We start from the raw sequence: 17,629 nt of genomic DNA on the forward strand, positions 1-17,629 counted from the left end.
TAATAAAATTTTGTTATCATTTTCATCTTTTTCCACAATTTAGTACTATATAGTTTATAGTAGAATTTCCCAAATGAAATGAAATATAATTTCAGGAAACAATTTCAATTTCATCATGCAAAGAGTTAGATTATTGCGTAAATTGACAATTAAGATATTTAGTGATTAAAAAAGGGAAAATCCTAAAAAAAAGTTTTTAATCAAATAAACAACAAAGCAAAAAAATAATTGAATATACCAATTTATATTATATAAAATTATTTATACATAAATTTGAGCTTTTTACTCATTTTTATATGTAAAAAATATTTTAATGCACTTTTCAATTAAATTTCCTATGTATATTTTGTCCTTTTTTGTCATATCAGTTAAAATGTAATAGTTTATATGTAGTACATTTGTATAAATGCTATTTTGATGTACTTACGGTGTACTTACGATGTTAAACATTAAATTCAGGCCGCAAAGGGTTAAATCCTCTACACCAAAACGTGTCTACCGTCACACAAAACAAAACAAAAAACACAACATTGAGACAAACATTTAAGTTTAACTCATAAAAAAAAACCTGGTCATTTTGAAGACATGTTTAATGTGCATAATGTTAAATATGAGTTAAAAAAAAAAAAAAGATTTATTTTTGTTCCACCTTTTATGAGGACTGTCCACATTTGGCCACAACGGCCATGTTGCAGTCGTCCATGAGGAGGATGTCGGCGTCCAGTTTTTGCAGAAGCTCCTTGGAGCGAAGATTCTCCTGCTCTCGAAAACGACCCGCGATGGCACTCTGAAAAATGTTTATACATAATTAAATAATTATCGTATTTTCTGGACAAAAAAAAAAATCGCCGATTTTTAAAAATATTTTCGTTAAGGGTGCGACTTATACTCCAGTGTGACCTTTTTCCCCCATTCATTCTCAGGTCAGAAATTATTCCCGCATTATATTAGTTACCATGTTTTTACAGTTAACCCCTAGAGGGCGCTTTAGACATTTCAACATGGTCAGTGGGTGGAGTTTTGACTTGGGGCGCCCATTGAAACTGAAGAGCTGACTTAAAAAAAATTAATTACATAAAGTTAAATTTAAAAATATATATATATATATTTATTTAGCCCATTTTTGACATTTTAAATGCATTTCATGTTCTTAGTTTTGGATTTCAACAAATAAAATTGGCCAAATTTGCATTTACATTTTTTTTTTGGCTAATGCGACTTATAGTTCGGAAAATACTGCACCAATGTTCCCTCTAAGCTGCAATTGCGCACTACTTTCGTCTTCTCTGCGCAGCAGCAGTCATATGGCGCGCTGTAAATAAAATCCAAACTTTTGACTTTTTACCCCTTTCTCCATGATGGCGCCGTTTACGCGACATCCAGTGGCAGTAGCTCTATCCATGTTTTTTCATGTTTTACAGCATGTTTTACATGAAAAAATAGAAGGAACATTGCTTAGCACCCTCTTTTTTACCGGTGAAGATGGCGAAGAAGAATTGCATCCCTCTGGAGTATGCTCGCTCAGCGCTGAGTCACCAAGAGGAGGTTGTCGAGACCCCGACATGCGAAGCTGGGTGAACAGACGCTGGATGTCGCCGTCATAGGACGTTGCCTCGCTGAAACAAGAAGCACTTTAGCATAATTTGTTTCTGTTATGGATATTTGCTCAATGTAAATTAAAGGGGTTACTTAGCGAGTCCTGTCAATCAGGGTTTAACGTACTGTACTTTCACGACTATAAGGCACACCGCATTATAAGGCGCACCCCAATGAATGACATTTTTTCCATATATAAGGCGCACTGTATTATAAGGCGCACTGTCAATTTTGGAGAAAATGTGAGACTTTTAAGTGTGCCTTATAGTTGTGAAAATATGGTAATTGCTATTGACTTCCAGCTATGAAGCACTCAGCCATTGTTGATGTTTTGGATTTTTTTTGTATAAAATCTTGCATTGGGGGAGGAGCTAAATGATGGAAGATTTTGTAAATTAAGATGTCATCTGCATATTTTACAGTATTGTTTCAGTTCAGGAGTTTGTGTTTTTTTAATATCCGACAGTGGTGGTTTTTCGTTTTTGGTTTTCAGTTTTTTCCATATATAAGGCGCACTGGATTATAAGGCGCTCTGTCTATTTTAGAGAAAATGTAAAGACTTTTAAGTGCGCCTTATAGTCGTGAAAATATGGTACCTGTCGGCATTGGCGCTTGACTGATCGCTGATGGCGAGATGGTTCGACCCAGGGTGGGTTGTCGGTGTGGTCTGAGGCTTCAACTGGGGGCGGTCCCGTCCAATCACAAGGCTTTCCCCGAGGGGGGTCGGCAAGACTGCAGGGGACGCTCCGGCCTGGAAGAACACATGACCGTGTGAGATTTCAGCACCACTTTAATTTTTCTATTTTTACTGTTTTGAGTCACTGCTGAGACAAGTAATACAAAAAAAATGACTGTGGGGAAAAATTAACCCTAAAAAGATAAAAACTAATACACTTGACAGCTCTTCTTGCATCTGAAAAAAGATTACATGGGGATATGATAGGACAAACATGTCCAAAAAATCATTTTAATCCATTTATAATATAAATAATATAACATTAACATCATTAATTCTTGTTCTCAGTCATGTAATAAAAGTCAGATCTCCTTTAGTATATTTGTAGCATTCTACGATTTAGCCAGCAGGGGTTAAGATGGTGGCCCGTCAGGCTTATAAAGCACTGAAAAAAACTCTGAATATGATGCAAAAATGCTCTTTTAATATAAAATATTTCCATATACAAGGATTAGGAATATTTAGCATTTTACGTTGCCAGTTGTTATCTCTTCTGGTTTGGTGTGTTTATCACTAGACAATAAATAAATAAGAAAAAAATGAGATATCTAACCTTTTTCACATCTGCAACTGACCTATCAAAGGCCTCTTGAAGCACTTTGTGTTCTTGTTGCAGTTTTGTATGTTGGATGTTTGTCTCTTGTAGTCTGAATGAATTAATTGGGAAGAAAACACTTTATATATATAATATTTAAATAAAACTGTTGAAACAAAGTAGTCAAATACACAAATTGTGTTAGATAGGGGTCATGTATGACTGATATATTAAATCTGGGCTTTTTAATAGCAAATTGAAACCAAAAACTGCACATTGTTGAGCGTTTGTTTACCTCTCTTTGACGCGTATTACTTCATCGTTGAGGTAAGATTCAGATGCACGAGCGCAGTCAAGTTCTTCGGACATCCTGGCTAGATCTTTGCAAAGTTTCTCCACCCCAGCAATGTCACGGGACGTCATACACTCCTCCAACGAACTGAAATATACAAAAAAAATGTTATTTGAGGGCGTATTCACACTGGGAAAGTCCGTAGTTGGCCTTCTTTGATTCAGATCCTTTTTAGATTTTTATATGCATTTTTGAAACCTCCTTCAATGCAAAAGTGAACACGTTTTATGTTTGAACAATAGTTAATATTTCAGAATAAAGTGCAGATTTGTTTTAGTGTAAAAGTGATTTAAAGAAGGATTCTAAATATTAAAAAAAGAACATCTTAAGAATTGAAAAGCACTCTATATTGGATGCGATATGGTATTTGAGATGAGAAACAGCGCCCTCGTGCGTTGGTGTCAGGGCACGACGGGTCATTACTGCCGTTTAGTGGCTGCTAATGCAAGTGCAGCCATCTTTAGTTTATTTCCAGCAAAAAAACAAGGTCGAACATCAAAAAAAAAAAACGGATTATATCGACAAGAGAATTGCGCAATGTAATTTTGCAATACAATTTTGCAATACATTTTTAAAAATAAAATAAACAAATCGACACACACTTAAATAGACGACCCACCGCAGAGATTGCTCTTTGTCGTGTAGTGCGTGTTTAAGCCTGCTGACGTCATTGTGAAGCCTTGCAATCTGCTCCTCTTTGTCCTGTCAATCAAAAATAGAAATGAAGTTATTTGCATATATTTTAGTCTTTGGAGGAGGAGGAGCCATGGCACTTACCCGTAGTTCCCTGCGCTCTTGCGCCACCCTGTTGTCCTCCAAGGTCCGGAAACGTCCGAGTTCCACTTCCTGCGTGTGCAGTTCGTGGTGAACTTTTTCCAGCTGGGCCCGCATTCGCTGAACGTCGTTGCAGCAGGTGGTGTGTTTCGTCTCTGAGGTGTTCTGGGCCTGTTCGTGGCCAAAAAATATTGTATTTATATTGTTGACATATCTATATTTCTAACATTATTTTTATTAGTAGTGAATTACTGTATTTTATGGCGCACTTTTGAGAAAATTCAACTGCGCATTATAGTGCGGAAAATACCCTAATTCACTATAGTATTGTTCTGAATGGGTAAAAATTAACTCTAATAACTCTTGTGATTTGTATGAATAACCAAATATCCCAAAAAGGACGGATTAAATTAATTTTAAAATGACATAAATTCAATTTGAAAAGAAAAAAATAAGTAAAATTATGTTATAGGTATAAAACTGTCAAATTTAAAAATGATATACAGTATTAAGTGTGTATATAAAGTTATTAGATAATATAATTAGATTTTTTTTATAATTATAAAGGAAAAAGCAACTTTTGAATTAAGAGAGTGAAAAATACCATGGCTAGAGTTGGAAAAAATACAAAATTAATGGAAAAAGAAAACTTTCCAAAATTCATTATTCATTTGCATGAAGAATAGAAAACAAATCAATTTTTTCCTAACCATGCACTTACTTTGAGGTGTATGAGCTCATCACTAAGACTCTTCTTTTGGACCTCCAATTCTGCAAACTGCTTTTGGTACACAACCAACCTCTGCCTGCATACCTTCAAAATACCACATAACCAGCATAGGAGTCAGTTCTATCACCAAAAGGTCACGGAAGATGATATTAAATGAAGAAAACTACCTCAAGATTATCTCTGAGCATCCCAACTTCAGTTGCATCGTCTTTTTTAGACTTAGCCTCCTCGCTTGGCTGCCTCCTCATACGTCGACGCTCCAGCTTCTGATAACTCCGTTTTAACTTGTCCAACTATGGAAGAAAAATAATCAGACATTTCCTCACTTTATGGGTCCCATTTGCAAAATAACCCATGTTTGCTTCCTACCTCCTCACTAACGTTCCCTAGTTGGTTCTCATACTTGGTTGCCAGGTCCTGACGTCCAGTCTGGAAGTCCTCTACTTGCTTGCGAAGAACTCCAATCTACATAAAAATATACTAACTCACAAACTGCCAATGCTGGCGACATACGTCCAATCCGTTTTGAGTGGGAGGGGCTTGTTGCTTGAAGGGAACTGCACAGTCACCTCTAGAGCCAGCCCTCGTTGAAGTGATTTAGTTTTTTGTACAAAATAGTGCAGTGGAGGACATTTTGTAAACTAAAATGGCATCTAGGGACAGCCTGACGACTGATTGGTTAGTGAGTCGGCCTCACAGTGTGGGATCTGGGTTCAAATCCAGGTCGGTCCACCTGTGAGGAGTTTGCATGTTCTCCCCAGGCCTCCATGGGTTTTCTCCGGGTACTCCGGCTTCCTCCCACATTCCAAAAACATGCATGCTAGGTTGATTGGACACTCTAAATTGCCCCTAGCTATGATTGGTGGCCCCAAATCAGCTGGGATAGGCTCCAGCACCCCCACAACACCAGTGAGGATAAAGCAGTTCAGAAAATAAGATGCATATTTAACAGTATAGTCCTAGTTCAGACGTTTGTGGATTGTTTTTTTACATTTACCGCCGTTAATGGCAACCAATGACTTAAGACTCCATTGATTCAGTAACACCGAGTTTTACCTCCAAGTCCTTGCGTTGAAGAAGTACCCTGGAGGCCGTCATCTCCTCCTGTTCGCCCTTCAACCGCAGCTGGAGCTCCCGTACCTGCCCCTGCCATTCGCTTCTCTCATGCCTCATCATGTCATCTATCCGCTGCATTAATTCCTGGAGCTCCGGCTTGCACTCGGAGAGTACCGAGCTGTAAAATGTCCGAAGAACACTTAAAAATGCTAATCATTAGCTGCCATTAGAAGATACCTAAATGAAGAAAAAGCACTTACCTGAGGTCCGAATTCAGCAACGTTTCGAAACACGCCTCCATGTGACTTCATAAACAGCCCCCAAGTAACTAAAATGAAATTATATACCCTTAATTTGCCGTGTAATTCAGTAAAGTCAATTAGCGTGCATTTGTCGAAAGTTAGCTAGCAAACATCAAACTCGCCGCCTTGGCGCCACTAAACTTCAAAGCAAAGTGACGTCACGCGTAGCCTTTTAACTCTTCGTTCGCCAAATTGCGAAAAGTTTATGAACAGTAATAATATTTATGCTTCAAAAATGATTCAATAGTAAATTACGCTTACGTGAAGTGGCAAAAGAAGAGAGAAAAAGCCGAAGTTATTCCTGTTTGAAGCGTAAACTCTGCCACTCATCAGTGTAACGTCATATACGTACGTTCGGTGAACAAAAAGGAAGTCAACATTTTAGATATCATGTATGTACATGTATGTGTACGGTGAGCCGAACGGGAAAAGCGTCGTCGCTCGTCGGCCATTTTGTGTCAGGACCAAATGGCTTGAAATTTCGTAAACGTCAACTAACTGCACTTAAAACTATTTTTTCCATCGCCACTTTATGATTTGTTATAAGCCAACTCATTTATAAATGAGCTCGTCATAGAATCCCTCGTTATTTCCTTACGCCATTGACTTCTAACATATATACACTATAATATCTAAGCTAATAAAAATATTTAATTTAGCCGAACAACTGTGTTGAGATTATTATTATTTTTTAAACATAATGTAGCATCCAAAGACTAAAACTATTTATTAAAAAAAAAGTATATTTGGTATATTTGGTGAAGACAAGATATATGGAAAATGAATTACTAATAGTATTATTTAATATTTATTTTCATTTGTGTATCTGTTTATAGTTTCTTTAAAAACAGCATCGACACATTTTCATCATTCCATTTAAATGTACTTCATTATACAAGATGGTATGAAAGAAATTATATTAATCCATCAAACTTTGCTCTTGTGACAGATCTTGAGTGCATCTCCCAGAGCCGCCAGGACCATGTCAGCACTGGAAATATTGCTGTTGCATCCCATGAGCCCGACTCGAAGCACCTACAATGGCGGGCACACGTTAACTCGCCATATAAGCGAGTTGGCAACGCGTATTTTACACACAACCTTTCCGGCCGAGGGTCCAAGCCCCCCCGAAATCTCCAGGTTGTGCGTCTTCATGACATAGGCCGTGATCTCCTTCCAATCATATCCGTGTGGAACCACAATGGTTGTCACCGTTGGTAATCTCAATGACTTTGAGGAGAACACAACCAGATAAATTGTGTACTAAATTTAAAATAACTCTTGACATTTCACCTTATCCTCCACAAAGAGTTGAAGTCCCATACGCTGAAGACCAGCATTTAAATACTCAGTCACTTTCCTGTGTTTCTCCCAGGAATGTTCCAAACCCTGTCATGGAAAGTTGCATTTAGTTCGAATTCAGCGTTTCCAGCCACTAAAATACTTATTGGTTACCGACCTCCTCCGCTAGGATGGCTAAGCTTTCCCTGAGGGAGTAGAAAGCCGATACGGGGCCGGTGTGGTGATACCTGAAAAGCAACAGGTTGAATAGTTACCCCAACATTTTTGTCTAAGTTAAAGCTATCAATGTATTCCAAGAATTTCAATACACAACACACAAATGCCTAAACTGGGACAATACTGTTAAATATATTGATGTCACCTTAGTTTACAAAGTCTTCCATCACAAAGCTCCTCCTTCTTTCACTTCAAATATTTGTAAAAATAACTAAAATTCCAATAAGTCAACAATAGGTGACTGTGTAGTTCCCATTTAGCCAAAAGTTAACAATAGCTGGCTCTATAGGTGACTGTGTAGTTCCCATTTAGCCAAAAGTCAACAATAGCTGGCTCTAGAGGTGACTGTGTAGCCAAAAGCATGTGTTTCACATACCTGGAACTCAATAGCAATTAGCATACATCAACTCCAATCTCTGAATGTTCATTAACATCTGTTGTCCAATTATTAAATAAATCAAACTCAATTAAATTATGAAGAGTTCTTTTTTGTTGACAAAATTCTTACATTCGCGTAGCTTTGCCGTCGCATCCCCAGTAACTGGACAGCCAAGACAGATCCAAGAAGAACGAGACAGGCTTCGTTTTGCGGTTGAATATTTTACGACTGTGGATGATATTAATGGTAAACACTATTTTATATATATATTTTTTAACCAAAATGTAGGGCAGACTTTCAGAAGTCTTATACTTACCAAGCCCGTTCACTAAAGGAGATGGGTGCAGTTCCAGGAGGGGCGTTCAGAACCTTCTGAGAACCCGTGAACAAGATGTCAATTTCTAAACATGGCGACAGATTGATAAAAAAACATGTTTATAAACCAACACCAATCTCGATTTCTTGACAAAAACTATTCTTAAATTGCTTAAAAAAAACCTTGCTGGTCCATGTAAACTGGAGCTCCGCCCATTGAAGCCACAGCGTCCACCAAGAACAAACAGTCATATCTATAGAAGTTACAAATTGACCATCACCATCGATTTACATTGTTGATTTATGATTTATTCCCATGATTCTCACTTGTGACAAAGTTGTCCGATTCCGTCCAACGGGTGAAGGACCCCGGTGGACGACTCGCCATGTGCCAGGAAAAATAACGCCGGCCTGTGTTTGGATAACGCCTGGCATGGCAGGTCGGTAAATTAGTAAATTGGCGTTATGCACCCATTTGTGTTGAATGATTGTTTACCTCCTCGATTTTGGCATTGGTGAAGAATCCACCGGGTACGGTCACTAAAGTTTTCACCATTGCGCCTGTTCAGGTTAAAACAAGGTAATTAAAGTCAACTTAGTCAATCGGTTTTGAAAAATTAGCTATGGAATTGCTATTTTCGACCTATCCGTTGCGCCATGTCGGCGAGACGCTCTCCCCAGATCCCGTTGACTGCTACCAGGACGCAATCGCCAGCTTCCACGGAATTAAAAACCGCACACTCCATGGCGGCGTGGCCCGTGCCACTCACCGCAAAGGTGACCTGGTTTTGGGTCTGGAATAAGTACTGGATTCCACTCCGGATGTCAGCCATTATCTTGACAGGGATTAGTTTTAATAGGATCTTAATATGTATCAAAACCTAGGACTAGACCTGGATCTATGGACATGATTTGGGTACCTGAAACGTCTCCGGATGCCTGTGTCCGATGACGGGATTGGCTCCGGCTTGCAAGATGCGGGGCGGGACGTTGGACGGTCCCGGTCCGAACATGTGGCGTTGAGGGACCCTGAGGGGGATCCTCAGATTGGCCGGTGCAGGGACTGTCAAGGAGGACATCTTTAGTCAGTTTCCTGTTGAAAGTGGGGAGCTTTTGGGTTTTTCCTAGTTTTTTATTTACATTGCGACCCCTTGCTCGTTCCTGCTAATAATTAACAGATGACTCTGCCCTTCATTTTTGTTTTTACTCAAGGTTTTAATCAAGTTTTAAATACCTGGTGATTAATTAGGAATCTTTATCTATTCTCGGTTTGCTAGTAGTTGGATACAAAAAATACTGTGTAATGTAGAAGGTATACAAATATATGAGGATAATTTAAAATTTATATTTGGTTATTATTAAATTATTAAATGGCTATTTATCAGCGTCTTATTATGTATTTGTCATCAAAAAATGTGTTCATGGTTCAAATAAAAAAAGGAGCATTTTAATGAGCAGAACTTTTATTTATTTCTTAAAACAAATGTGTAATTAATTTTACTTGAAGTGACAAAGGGGTGAATATTACATATGTTTTGTTTTTCTTTCGTAAAAAGTAGGTTACAGTTGTTAAAAAACTTTATTGTTGTTAGGTTTTTTTCGTAGTGTTATCACGTACTTCCGTGTTGCGGTACATATCAATAAAGTTAAATTCATTTATCAATCCCAGTATGTAAAGCGTAAAAGGTGGTAATAACGTTACAATATATATATTTTTTTAAATTAAATATTGACTGTATAATCAATCCAAATCAAGCGTGCTTAATTTTGTTTAATTTAATGACTATATAATTAATATTTTATTAACCAACTAATTTCGCCACGAATCGTCCTTGTTTCTTGTAGAAGTTACAACTATATGATTACATTTAAGTATAAAAATGTTTTAAAAATAAAATTAGCTTGTTTAACATTTTATAGTCATTTCGATGACATTCCGCCCCTTCTCTGTGACGTCACAACGCAGGGCTGGCCTCGTCACGTGGGTGTTTTGGTTACGTAATGCACCGGATGCTGCACGACTGGGGAGGACGAGCCGGTGGTGATAGCGATGGGTGGATGGATGCCTTGAAGGAAATAATGAATAGATTAAGAGCGTGAACGTAAACAAAAAAAGCGGCTGTGTTTTTCACAACTGTGCACGATCACCATCATCATCATCACCATCATCTTCGTTGGAGCCACAATGGCGGGCCCGGACCAGCAGAAGCAGCATCAGCAGCAGGTGGAGGAGAAGGCCGAGCACATTGATGACGCCGAGATGGCGCTGCAAGGCATCAACATGCTTCTCAACAACGGCTTCAAGGAAAGCGACGAGCTTTTCAAAAGATACAGGTAACGTGCACGCGCCCAACACACGTTTGCGTGCCCGTGAGTGTGCGCATTAATGGATTGTCTGAACTGGAAAAAAAGGTGAGTTCGGCTGCATGACGTCACACCTGGAATAGCATCCTATGATTTTAAGGGGGATCGTATTTAAAGACTTATAATGGTATACTTATTTATTGATTTATTTTTATTTTTATTGTTTGTTGTTGTTATTTGTGCCCTAGTTATTTATCTTAATGACTACTTATTATCTAGACTATTTTTATCTATTACCTATTCATAGATTATTTATTGTTATTATTAATTAATTATTTATTTGTCTGTTTGTTGTTGTTATTGTGGACTTTGTGGAGAGGGTTTAAATCTCATTCTATGTGTTTAATTTAATCTATAATGTCAATAAAAGCTTGTAATTCAATAAATAACATTATTTTATACTCGCATTTGATTGGTTAACGTACGGCATACTCTTTTTATACTTTTATATTACCCATCAGAAAGAAATTTACATTAGATTTGATCTTTCCTGTGTAGAATATTATCTTATTCATATTAATTGATGGGCATCTATTTTTTTTACAAAATGAATTGGACATTTTTTTGTCGCCAATGATATTTAATTAGTTTAAAAAATGGAAATTTATTTTGTCTTTTTTACAATTGTTCCTTTTGCAGGAGCCACAGTCCGCTAATGAGCTTCGGGGCTAGTTTTGTTAGCTTCTTGGTGAGTAAACAACTGAATTCATATCACAAAACATTAGCAAATTTTGACCATGGCGTGTTTTTTTTTTGGTCTTCCAGAACGCCATGATGACCTTCGAAGAGGAAAAAATGCAGATGGCTTGCGACGATCTGAAAACCACCGAGAAATTGTGCGAGAGCGATAGCGTCGGGGTCCTGGAGACCATCAGGAACAAGATTAAGAAGAGCGTAAGTTGACATTGGGATGCGTCAATGGCGGCCAATGAGTTTTTTTGTCTACCGTCTTTACCGTGCGTACAGATGGATTCTCAGCGGTCTGGCGTGGTGGTGGTGGATCGTCTCCAGAGGCAGATTATCGTGGCCGACTGCCAGGTTTACCTGGCCGTGCTCTCCTTTGTCAAGCAGGAACTCGCAGGTTAGCTAAAAAAAAAAAAAAAAAAAAAAAAAAAAGTGCGGCTCGCGAGCCGCAAGTGGCTCGCTACGGGGGTCCGATCTGAGAATCAGAATGAGTGAATAAGGAATATTTAAAAATCAATAATAAGAGAGGCCCTGATAGTTAGTGGTATGTATTTGTAAAAACACGGGCGTCAAAAGGTGCGGCTCGTGAGCCGCAAGTGGCTTTTTACGGGGGTCCGATCTGAGAATCAGAATGAGTGAATAAGGAATATTTCAACATCAGTAATAAGAGAGGTACTGCTAGTTAGTGGTATGTATTTATAACAATATTAGGATTATTCTACATTGTTTTGGGAAAAAAATCATCAAAATGGACTTAAGGTAGATTTAAATAAATGTATTTTTTAAATAAATATGTTTTAAATTTGAAGGATGTATGGTATTGTTTAATTTTACAGTTTTTTGTGCAGATCTGCAAACTAGCTTTTGTTGAAACCTGCTTGAATTGAATTGAATGCTAATTCAATTGAATTGAAAACTTTATTGACATTGTACATAAATACATTTACATACTTTGTATATTGTAATTTGCATTCGTTTTAAATGTACCATAAGATTTAAAGCTTTCACCATCGAGTCCCCAAATAACAACAGACAAACAAATAAATAATCAATAAATAAGAAATAATTCATAAATTGATTTGATAAGGGACAGCATAGTCAACATAAAAAGTAGGCATAACATAAATAAGTAGGGAAGTGCACAAATAATAAGAAAAAACAACTAAATGATAAATAATAATAACTAAATAAATAATATAAACAAATAACAAATTCAGGATTTCAAATATGAAAGAGAAGCCATCATTTTTTTAAATTTCCACCCAAAAACACTTTTATAACGATCCATTCAGACAGATTTCAAATCAGTACATGAGTCATGCAATATAATATTCCTATATATATATTTTTCCCAATTCCTCTCTTTTCACTAACTAGCTTTTTCAGTTCTGATATTTTTCGAAATTATTGTTTCCCGGACAGCGTACATCAAAGGCGGCTGGATCCTACGCAAGGCATGGAAAATGTACAACAAATGTCACAGTGACATCAGCCAGCTCCAAGCCTCCTGCCAACCGGACGCAACGGAGAACGGCCCCCCCGACGGCGCTCCGGACAACGCCAACCACAACGAGGCGGAAAGTGGCGTTACAGCCGAGGCCCTGGACCGCCTCAAGGGCTCGGTTAGCTTCGGCTACGGCTTATTCCACCTGTGCATCTCCATGGTTCCCCCTCACCTTCTCAAGATCATCAACTTGTTGGGCTTTCCCGGAGACCGGCTCCAAGGTTTGGCGGCTTTAGCCTACGCTAGCGAGAGCAAGGACATGAAGGCGCCGTTAGCCACGTGAGTATGCCGCTTACATTAGCTCGGGGGGAGGGGGATCTATGGCTCGGGAGCCATATGTGGCTCTTTTGATGTGTGAATGTAGAACCATGATGTTAAAAGTATTCAAAGTTGACGATCCGACAAAGATGAACAAACACACGGGTTGAAATGGACAGACAAAAGCTGATTAGCAATTCTATGCTGCTGGTTACAAGAGGAAGGGAAGCCTGGAGGGTCACAAGAGGCAAAAAAAAAACACACACACGAAACCATAACAAGACGTGACATATGCTAACTTGTTAGCTAACATATGGAAACCGCTAATGAGACCGCAATACCCAAACGCACCAATAGGAGCGCCATTTTGGCACAATGGTGCTATAGCGCCCTTTTAAAATCATATTTTTTCCCATTACCCTCTTCTGTACGCATATTCTCGTTGATTAGCATTAGCGTAGCAATGTTGTCAAAAGAATTCCAAGACATTTTCTACATTTTGTACAAAAAAAGGACACATTTTCAAGTATTTTTATTTTTAAATTCTGGAATATTTAAAAAAAATATGAATTGTTTGTGGTTCCCGCCCCCTGCACTAGCTTGCGAGTTTACAAGTTAGCATTTTCTTCTTCTGAGCTGCTTTCCGGCATTTTTCCAGATTGGCCCTCTTGTGGTATCACACGGTAGTGCTGCCATTTTTCGCACTGGACGGGTGCGATTCCCATGCCGGTCTGACGGAGGCTAAAGAGATCCTACACAGGAAGTCACTGGTCTACCCAAACTCCTCCCTCTTTATCTTCTTCAAGGGGCGTGTCCACAGGTTGGAGGTAGGGCTTCCATCAGGCAAAATCATTAGCCAAGTTGCTAGGCTATGTTCATTTTCTGAACCACTTATTCTCACAGGGCTCGCGGGGGTGCCGTAATCTATCCTTGGGTTCAAATCCAAGTTGCTCTACCTATGTGGAGTTTGCATGTTCTCCCCTGGCCTGCGTGGGTTTTCTTTGGGTACTCTCAATCCAAAAACATGCATGCTAGGTTGATTGGACACTCTAAATTGCCCCTAGCTATGATTGGTTGTCCCAGTACAAGTGTCCTGTGATTGGCTAGTCAGCAGTTGGGATAGGGTCAAGCACCCCCACGACATTAGAGAGGATAAACTGGTTTGGAAAGTGGAAAAAATGGTTGATTGGTGACTATTGGATTGAAGGAAGAAGCTAGCTAGCTAGCAAGTAATGTTGTTTGTGTGTTTCCAGTGTCAGATCAACAGCGCGTTGGCTTGCTTCAACGACGCGCTAGAACTGGCTTCCGACCAACGAGAGCTCCAACACGTGTGCCTCTACGAGATCGGTATGAAATAAGCTATCAAAGTGGCGGCCTGGGGGCCAAATCTGGCCCGCCGCATCATTTTGTGCGGCCCGGGAAAGTAAATGGGTGCCGACTTTCTGTTTGAGGGTCAAATTCTAATGAAGAGTATAGATGTAGATTACATTTTCCCCCTTTTTAAATTAATAATTGTAATTTTTGCATCATTTTTTCAGTGTATTTAGTACAAAAAATCATTTTGTAAAATCTAAAAATATATTTTAAAAAATCGAAAATAAATGTTGATTTAGATCTATTAAAAACGGAATATTCCGGGCTTTTAATCCAGTTCTTTTCATCCATTTATTAAAAAAAAATCTAAATATTTTACCAAAAGTATGTTTATTTTGCATGGGATTTTTTAAGTATGTTTTTTTTTGTAAAACTAATTTTGTTTTAGCCATTTTGGCTTTAATCCTAACAAAAACAACATCGTCAAATGCTAATGTTGTCATCCTTTAAGCATAATATGTCAATCATATCCGCCTTTTTTCACTATATAACTATAGCGTGTCAGCAAGCAATGTACCCAAAAAGTAAAGCTATCAGTGTCATACAGCGACATCTACAGAATATTCAATTTAGTGCATACTGATTGGTCACCTCGTCCATTTTGGAGACCATTTTAGACTTTTAAATACGCCTTATGTGAGTAAATATGTTCAATCTCTTAATAAGGGGATTTGCAATCATTAATAAGGCTAGCAATTAGCTAAGGTTGCCAGATATGTTCTCGCCAGGTTGGTGCAGCATGATCGAGATGAACTTCGAAGACGCCCACCAGTCCTTCGAAAGACTGAAGAACGAATCAAGATGGTCGCAGTGTTATTACGCCTACTTGACCGGAGGTTTGATGCCGGCCGCCTCTTAGCGTTAGCATGCTAGCACCCAGGGTTCATTTGTTTGTTTTCTTTAGTGTGTCAGGGGGCTTCGGGGGACCTCGATGGCGCCCGCGGGGTCTTTAAAGACGTACAGAAGTTGTTCAAGAGGAAGAATAACCAGATTGAGCAGTTTGCGGTCAAACGGGTTAGTTTTTGAGGGGAATTGTTGTGTTTTGAGCCGTTGTTGGATTTTGGTTTTGTGGTCATTCAAGGCCGAGCGTTTGAGGAAAATCCCGCCAAGTCGAGAAGTTTGCATTATGGGGGTGATTGAGGTTTTGTACCTGTGGAAAGCGCTTCCCAATTGCTCCTCTACTAAGCTGCAAGTGATGAACCAAGGTACGGAATCGGAGTGGTCGCCGTTACGACGTCTGGAGAAGGATTTTTGATGTATTTTTTTTAAAAAAAATTGTTCATTCTGTTGTTTTTTTTAGTCTTGCAACGTCTGGACGAGACGTCGTGCCGTGGGCTCAAGCATCTTCTGTCGGGAGCCGTCCACAAGTGTCACGGCAACACCCGAGACGCCGTGCAGGTAACTTAAGAATTGAAAAAAAAATGACCTAGTGTGTCGGACTCGCAGTTCTAAGGGTCGAGGGTTCGATACCCAGGTGGGTTTTTAAGACGGCTTTTGTTCAGTCCTTCCAGATGGCGGCGAGAGACGAGTACGGACGACAGACCAATTCGTACGTTCAGCCCTACGCCGTCTACGAGTTGGGCTGTGTGCTGCTCGCTAAGCCAGAGGTCACTTTTGTCTTTTTAAAAAATATATATGTATATATATATATATTTATATACACCCACACACACACACATATACATATATACACATATACACACATATATACACGTATACACACATTTATACACGTATACACACATATACACACATATATACACATATATACACATATATACACGTTTATACACATATATACACATATATATACACATAAATACACATATACACACATATATACACACATATATACACATAAATACACACATATATACACACATATATACACATTAATACACATATATACACACATATATACACACATATATACACATATATACACACATTCACCCATATACACACATATACACACACTTATAAACACATATATACACATATATACACATATACACACACTTATACATATATACACATATACACATATACACACGTATTTACGTATTCACATATTCAGGTATTCACATATACACATACATATATACACACATATATATACACATACATATAAATACATATACACATACATGTATATACATATATACATATACACATACAAGTATATACATATATACATATACATATATACATATATACATATATACATATATACATATACATATACACATACATTTATATATATACATATACACATACATATATATACATATTACACATGTTTAATTCACTTAATACGGGTGGTTATGTAACGCATTCATCGCAAAAATCGAGGGAATACTGCATAATATTACTGTTAAAACACTTCATTCATTAAGCTACTGTTAATTAATGAACACTTTTGATTCATTTTAGAAGTAGAGGTAGCACTATTCTTCATCATCTGTCCTAATGCTATTTTTGTTTGCCTGCTAATTAGACAGTGGCAAAGGGAAGATCGTTTCTACTTCAAGCCAAGGTAAAAATTATCACCCAAATATTTTCTCGCCAGACTTTGTGAGGTCTTAATTTCCCCCGATTGATGTTTGCAGGAGGATTTCACGGGCTACGACTTTGAAAACCGGCTCCACGTTCGTATCCATTCGGCGTTAGCTTCTCTGAAGGAACTCGTGCCTCAGTGACTACACACGAATGAGTGATCTTAGTGTTTTTAAACCGTCCAATAAACCGTGGTTTAGGACTCAGAAGGAAAACCGCCAGGTTTGGATGGTTAAATTTGGGGTTGGAAAAAAAAATGACCCCCATTTTACGTATGACGTTAAAATATGGGGTGTCACGTAAGCAAATAAATGTCTCACAGGTTACTCGTTTATTTTATTTTTAAAGATTTCCGTCACCTTCAGTTTAATTTAGCCGAGTTTGAATTAATATTAATTCAATATCAAAATCCTGTGTTGTTTGCATACAATGCCATTTTTTAAATAATTTGTTAAAATGGTTAAAAAATGATTAAATACTTGATTAAATTTATATTTAACATTATGTGCATACTTCAAAACATATTGGAGGAATAAATTAATAAATTAAATTAAAAATATCAAGATAAAGATCCAAATTAAAGTGAAAAATTTTAC

The 17,629-nt window shown here is 38.0% G+C and overlaps 3 protein-coding genes across 4 annotated transcripts; 1 reads left to right on the forward strand and 2 right to left on the reverse strand.

The window, feature by feature from the left end:
- Nucleotides 1-572: 572 nt before the first annotated feature.
- Nucleotides 573-6,449, reverse strand: cep63 (centrosomal protein 63). 2 transcript variants are annotated; one of them, XM_077717253.1, is made up of 13 exons: nucleotides 6,343-6,449; nucleotides 6,040-6,107; nucleotides 5,780-5,957; nucleotides 5,093-5,188; nucleotides 4,891-5,016; nucleotides 4,715-4,807; nucleotides 3,997-4,164; nucleotides 3,839-3,921; nucleotides 3,163-3,306; nucleotides 2,886-2,979; nucleotides 2,193-2,347; nucleotides 1,475-1,616; nucleotides 573-787 (listed from the first exon to the last, which is right to left on the reverse strand). In XM_077717253.1, exons 2-13 carry the CDS (start codon nucleotides 6,078-6,080, stop codon nucleotides 653-655), a joined length of 1,455 nt encoding a protein of 484 aa, XP_077573379.1. In that variant the 5' UTR covers nucleotides 6,081-6,107; nucleotides 6,343-6,449; the 3' UTR covers nucleotides 573-652. The 2 variants fall into 2 exon arrangements, with proteins under 2 accessions (XP_077573379.1, XP_077573378.1); XM_077717252.1 differs by lacking the exon at nucleotides 6,343-6,449 and having other exon boundaries at nucleotides 6,040-6,332.
- Nucleotides 6,450-6,888: 439 nt separating this feature from the next.
- Nucleotides 6,889-9,402, reverse strand: LOC144196842 (alanine--glyoxylate aminotransferase-like). The gene is made up of 11 exons (XM_077717334.1): nucleotides 9,214-9,402; nucleotides 8,937-9,129; nucleotides 8,790-8,854; nucleotides 8,621-8,721; nucleotides 8,477-8,547; nucleotides 8,295-8,379; nucleotides 8,108-8,206; nucleotides 7,541-7,610; nucleotides 7,375-7,470; nucleotides 7,183-7,311; nucleotides 6,889-7,116 (listed from the first exon to the last, which is right to left on the reverse strand). The coding sequence occupies exons 1-11, from the start codon at nucleotides 9,370-9,372 to the stop codon at nucleotides 7,009-7,011; spliced, it is 1,176 nt and encodes a 391-aa protein (XP_077573460.1). The 5' UTR covers nucleotides 9,373-9,402; the 3' UTR covers nucleotides 6,889-7,008.
- Nucleotides 9,403-10,274: 872 nt separating this feature from the next.
- LOC144196431 (tetratricopeptide repeat protein 39C-like) lies at nucleotides 10,275-17,370 on the forward strand. The gene is made up of 14 exons (XM_077716604.1): nucleotides 10,275-10,627; nucleotides 11,297-11,345; nucleotides 11,423-11,551; nucleotides 11,624-11,738; nucleotides 12,764-13,124; nucleotides 13,762-13,930; nucleotides 14,357-14,450; nucleotides 15,206-15,313; nucleotides 15,382-15,491; nucleotides 15,559-15,682; nucleotides 15,778-15,875; nucleotides 15,980-16,084; nucleotides 16,975-17,013; nucleotides 17,087-17,370. The coding sequence occupies exons 1-14, from the start codon at nucleotides 10,479-10,481 to the stop codon at nucleotides 17,174-17,176; spliced, it is 1,740 nt and encodes a 579-aa protein (XP_077572730.1). The 5' UTR covers nucleotides 10,275-10,478; the 3' UTR covers nucleotides 17,177-17,370.
- The last annotated feature ends 259 nt before the right edge of the window (nucleotides 17,371-17,629 follow it).

This window comes from Stigmatopora nigra, chromosome 5, assembly GCF_051989575.1.
Source record: "Stigmatopora nigra isolate UIUO_SnigA chromosome 5, RoL_Snig_1.1, whole genome shotgun sequence".
Taxonomy (NCBI): Eukaryota; Metazoa; Chordata; class Actinopteri; order Syngnathiformes; family Syngnathidae; genus Stigmatopora; species Stigmatopora nigra.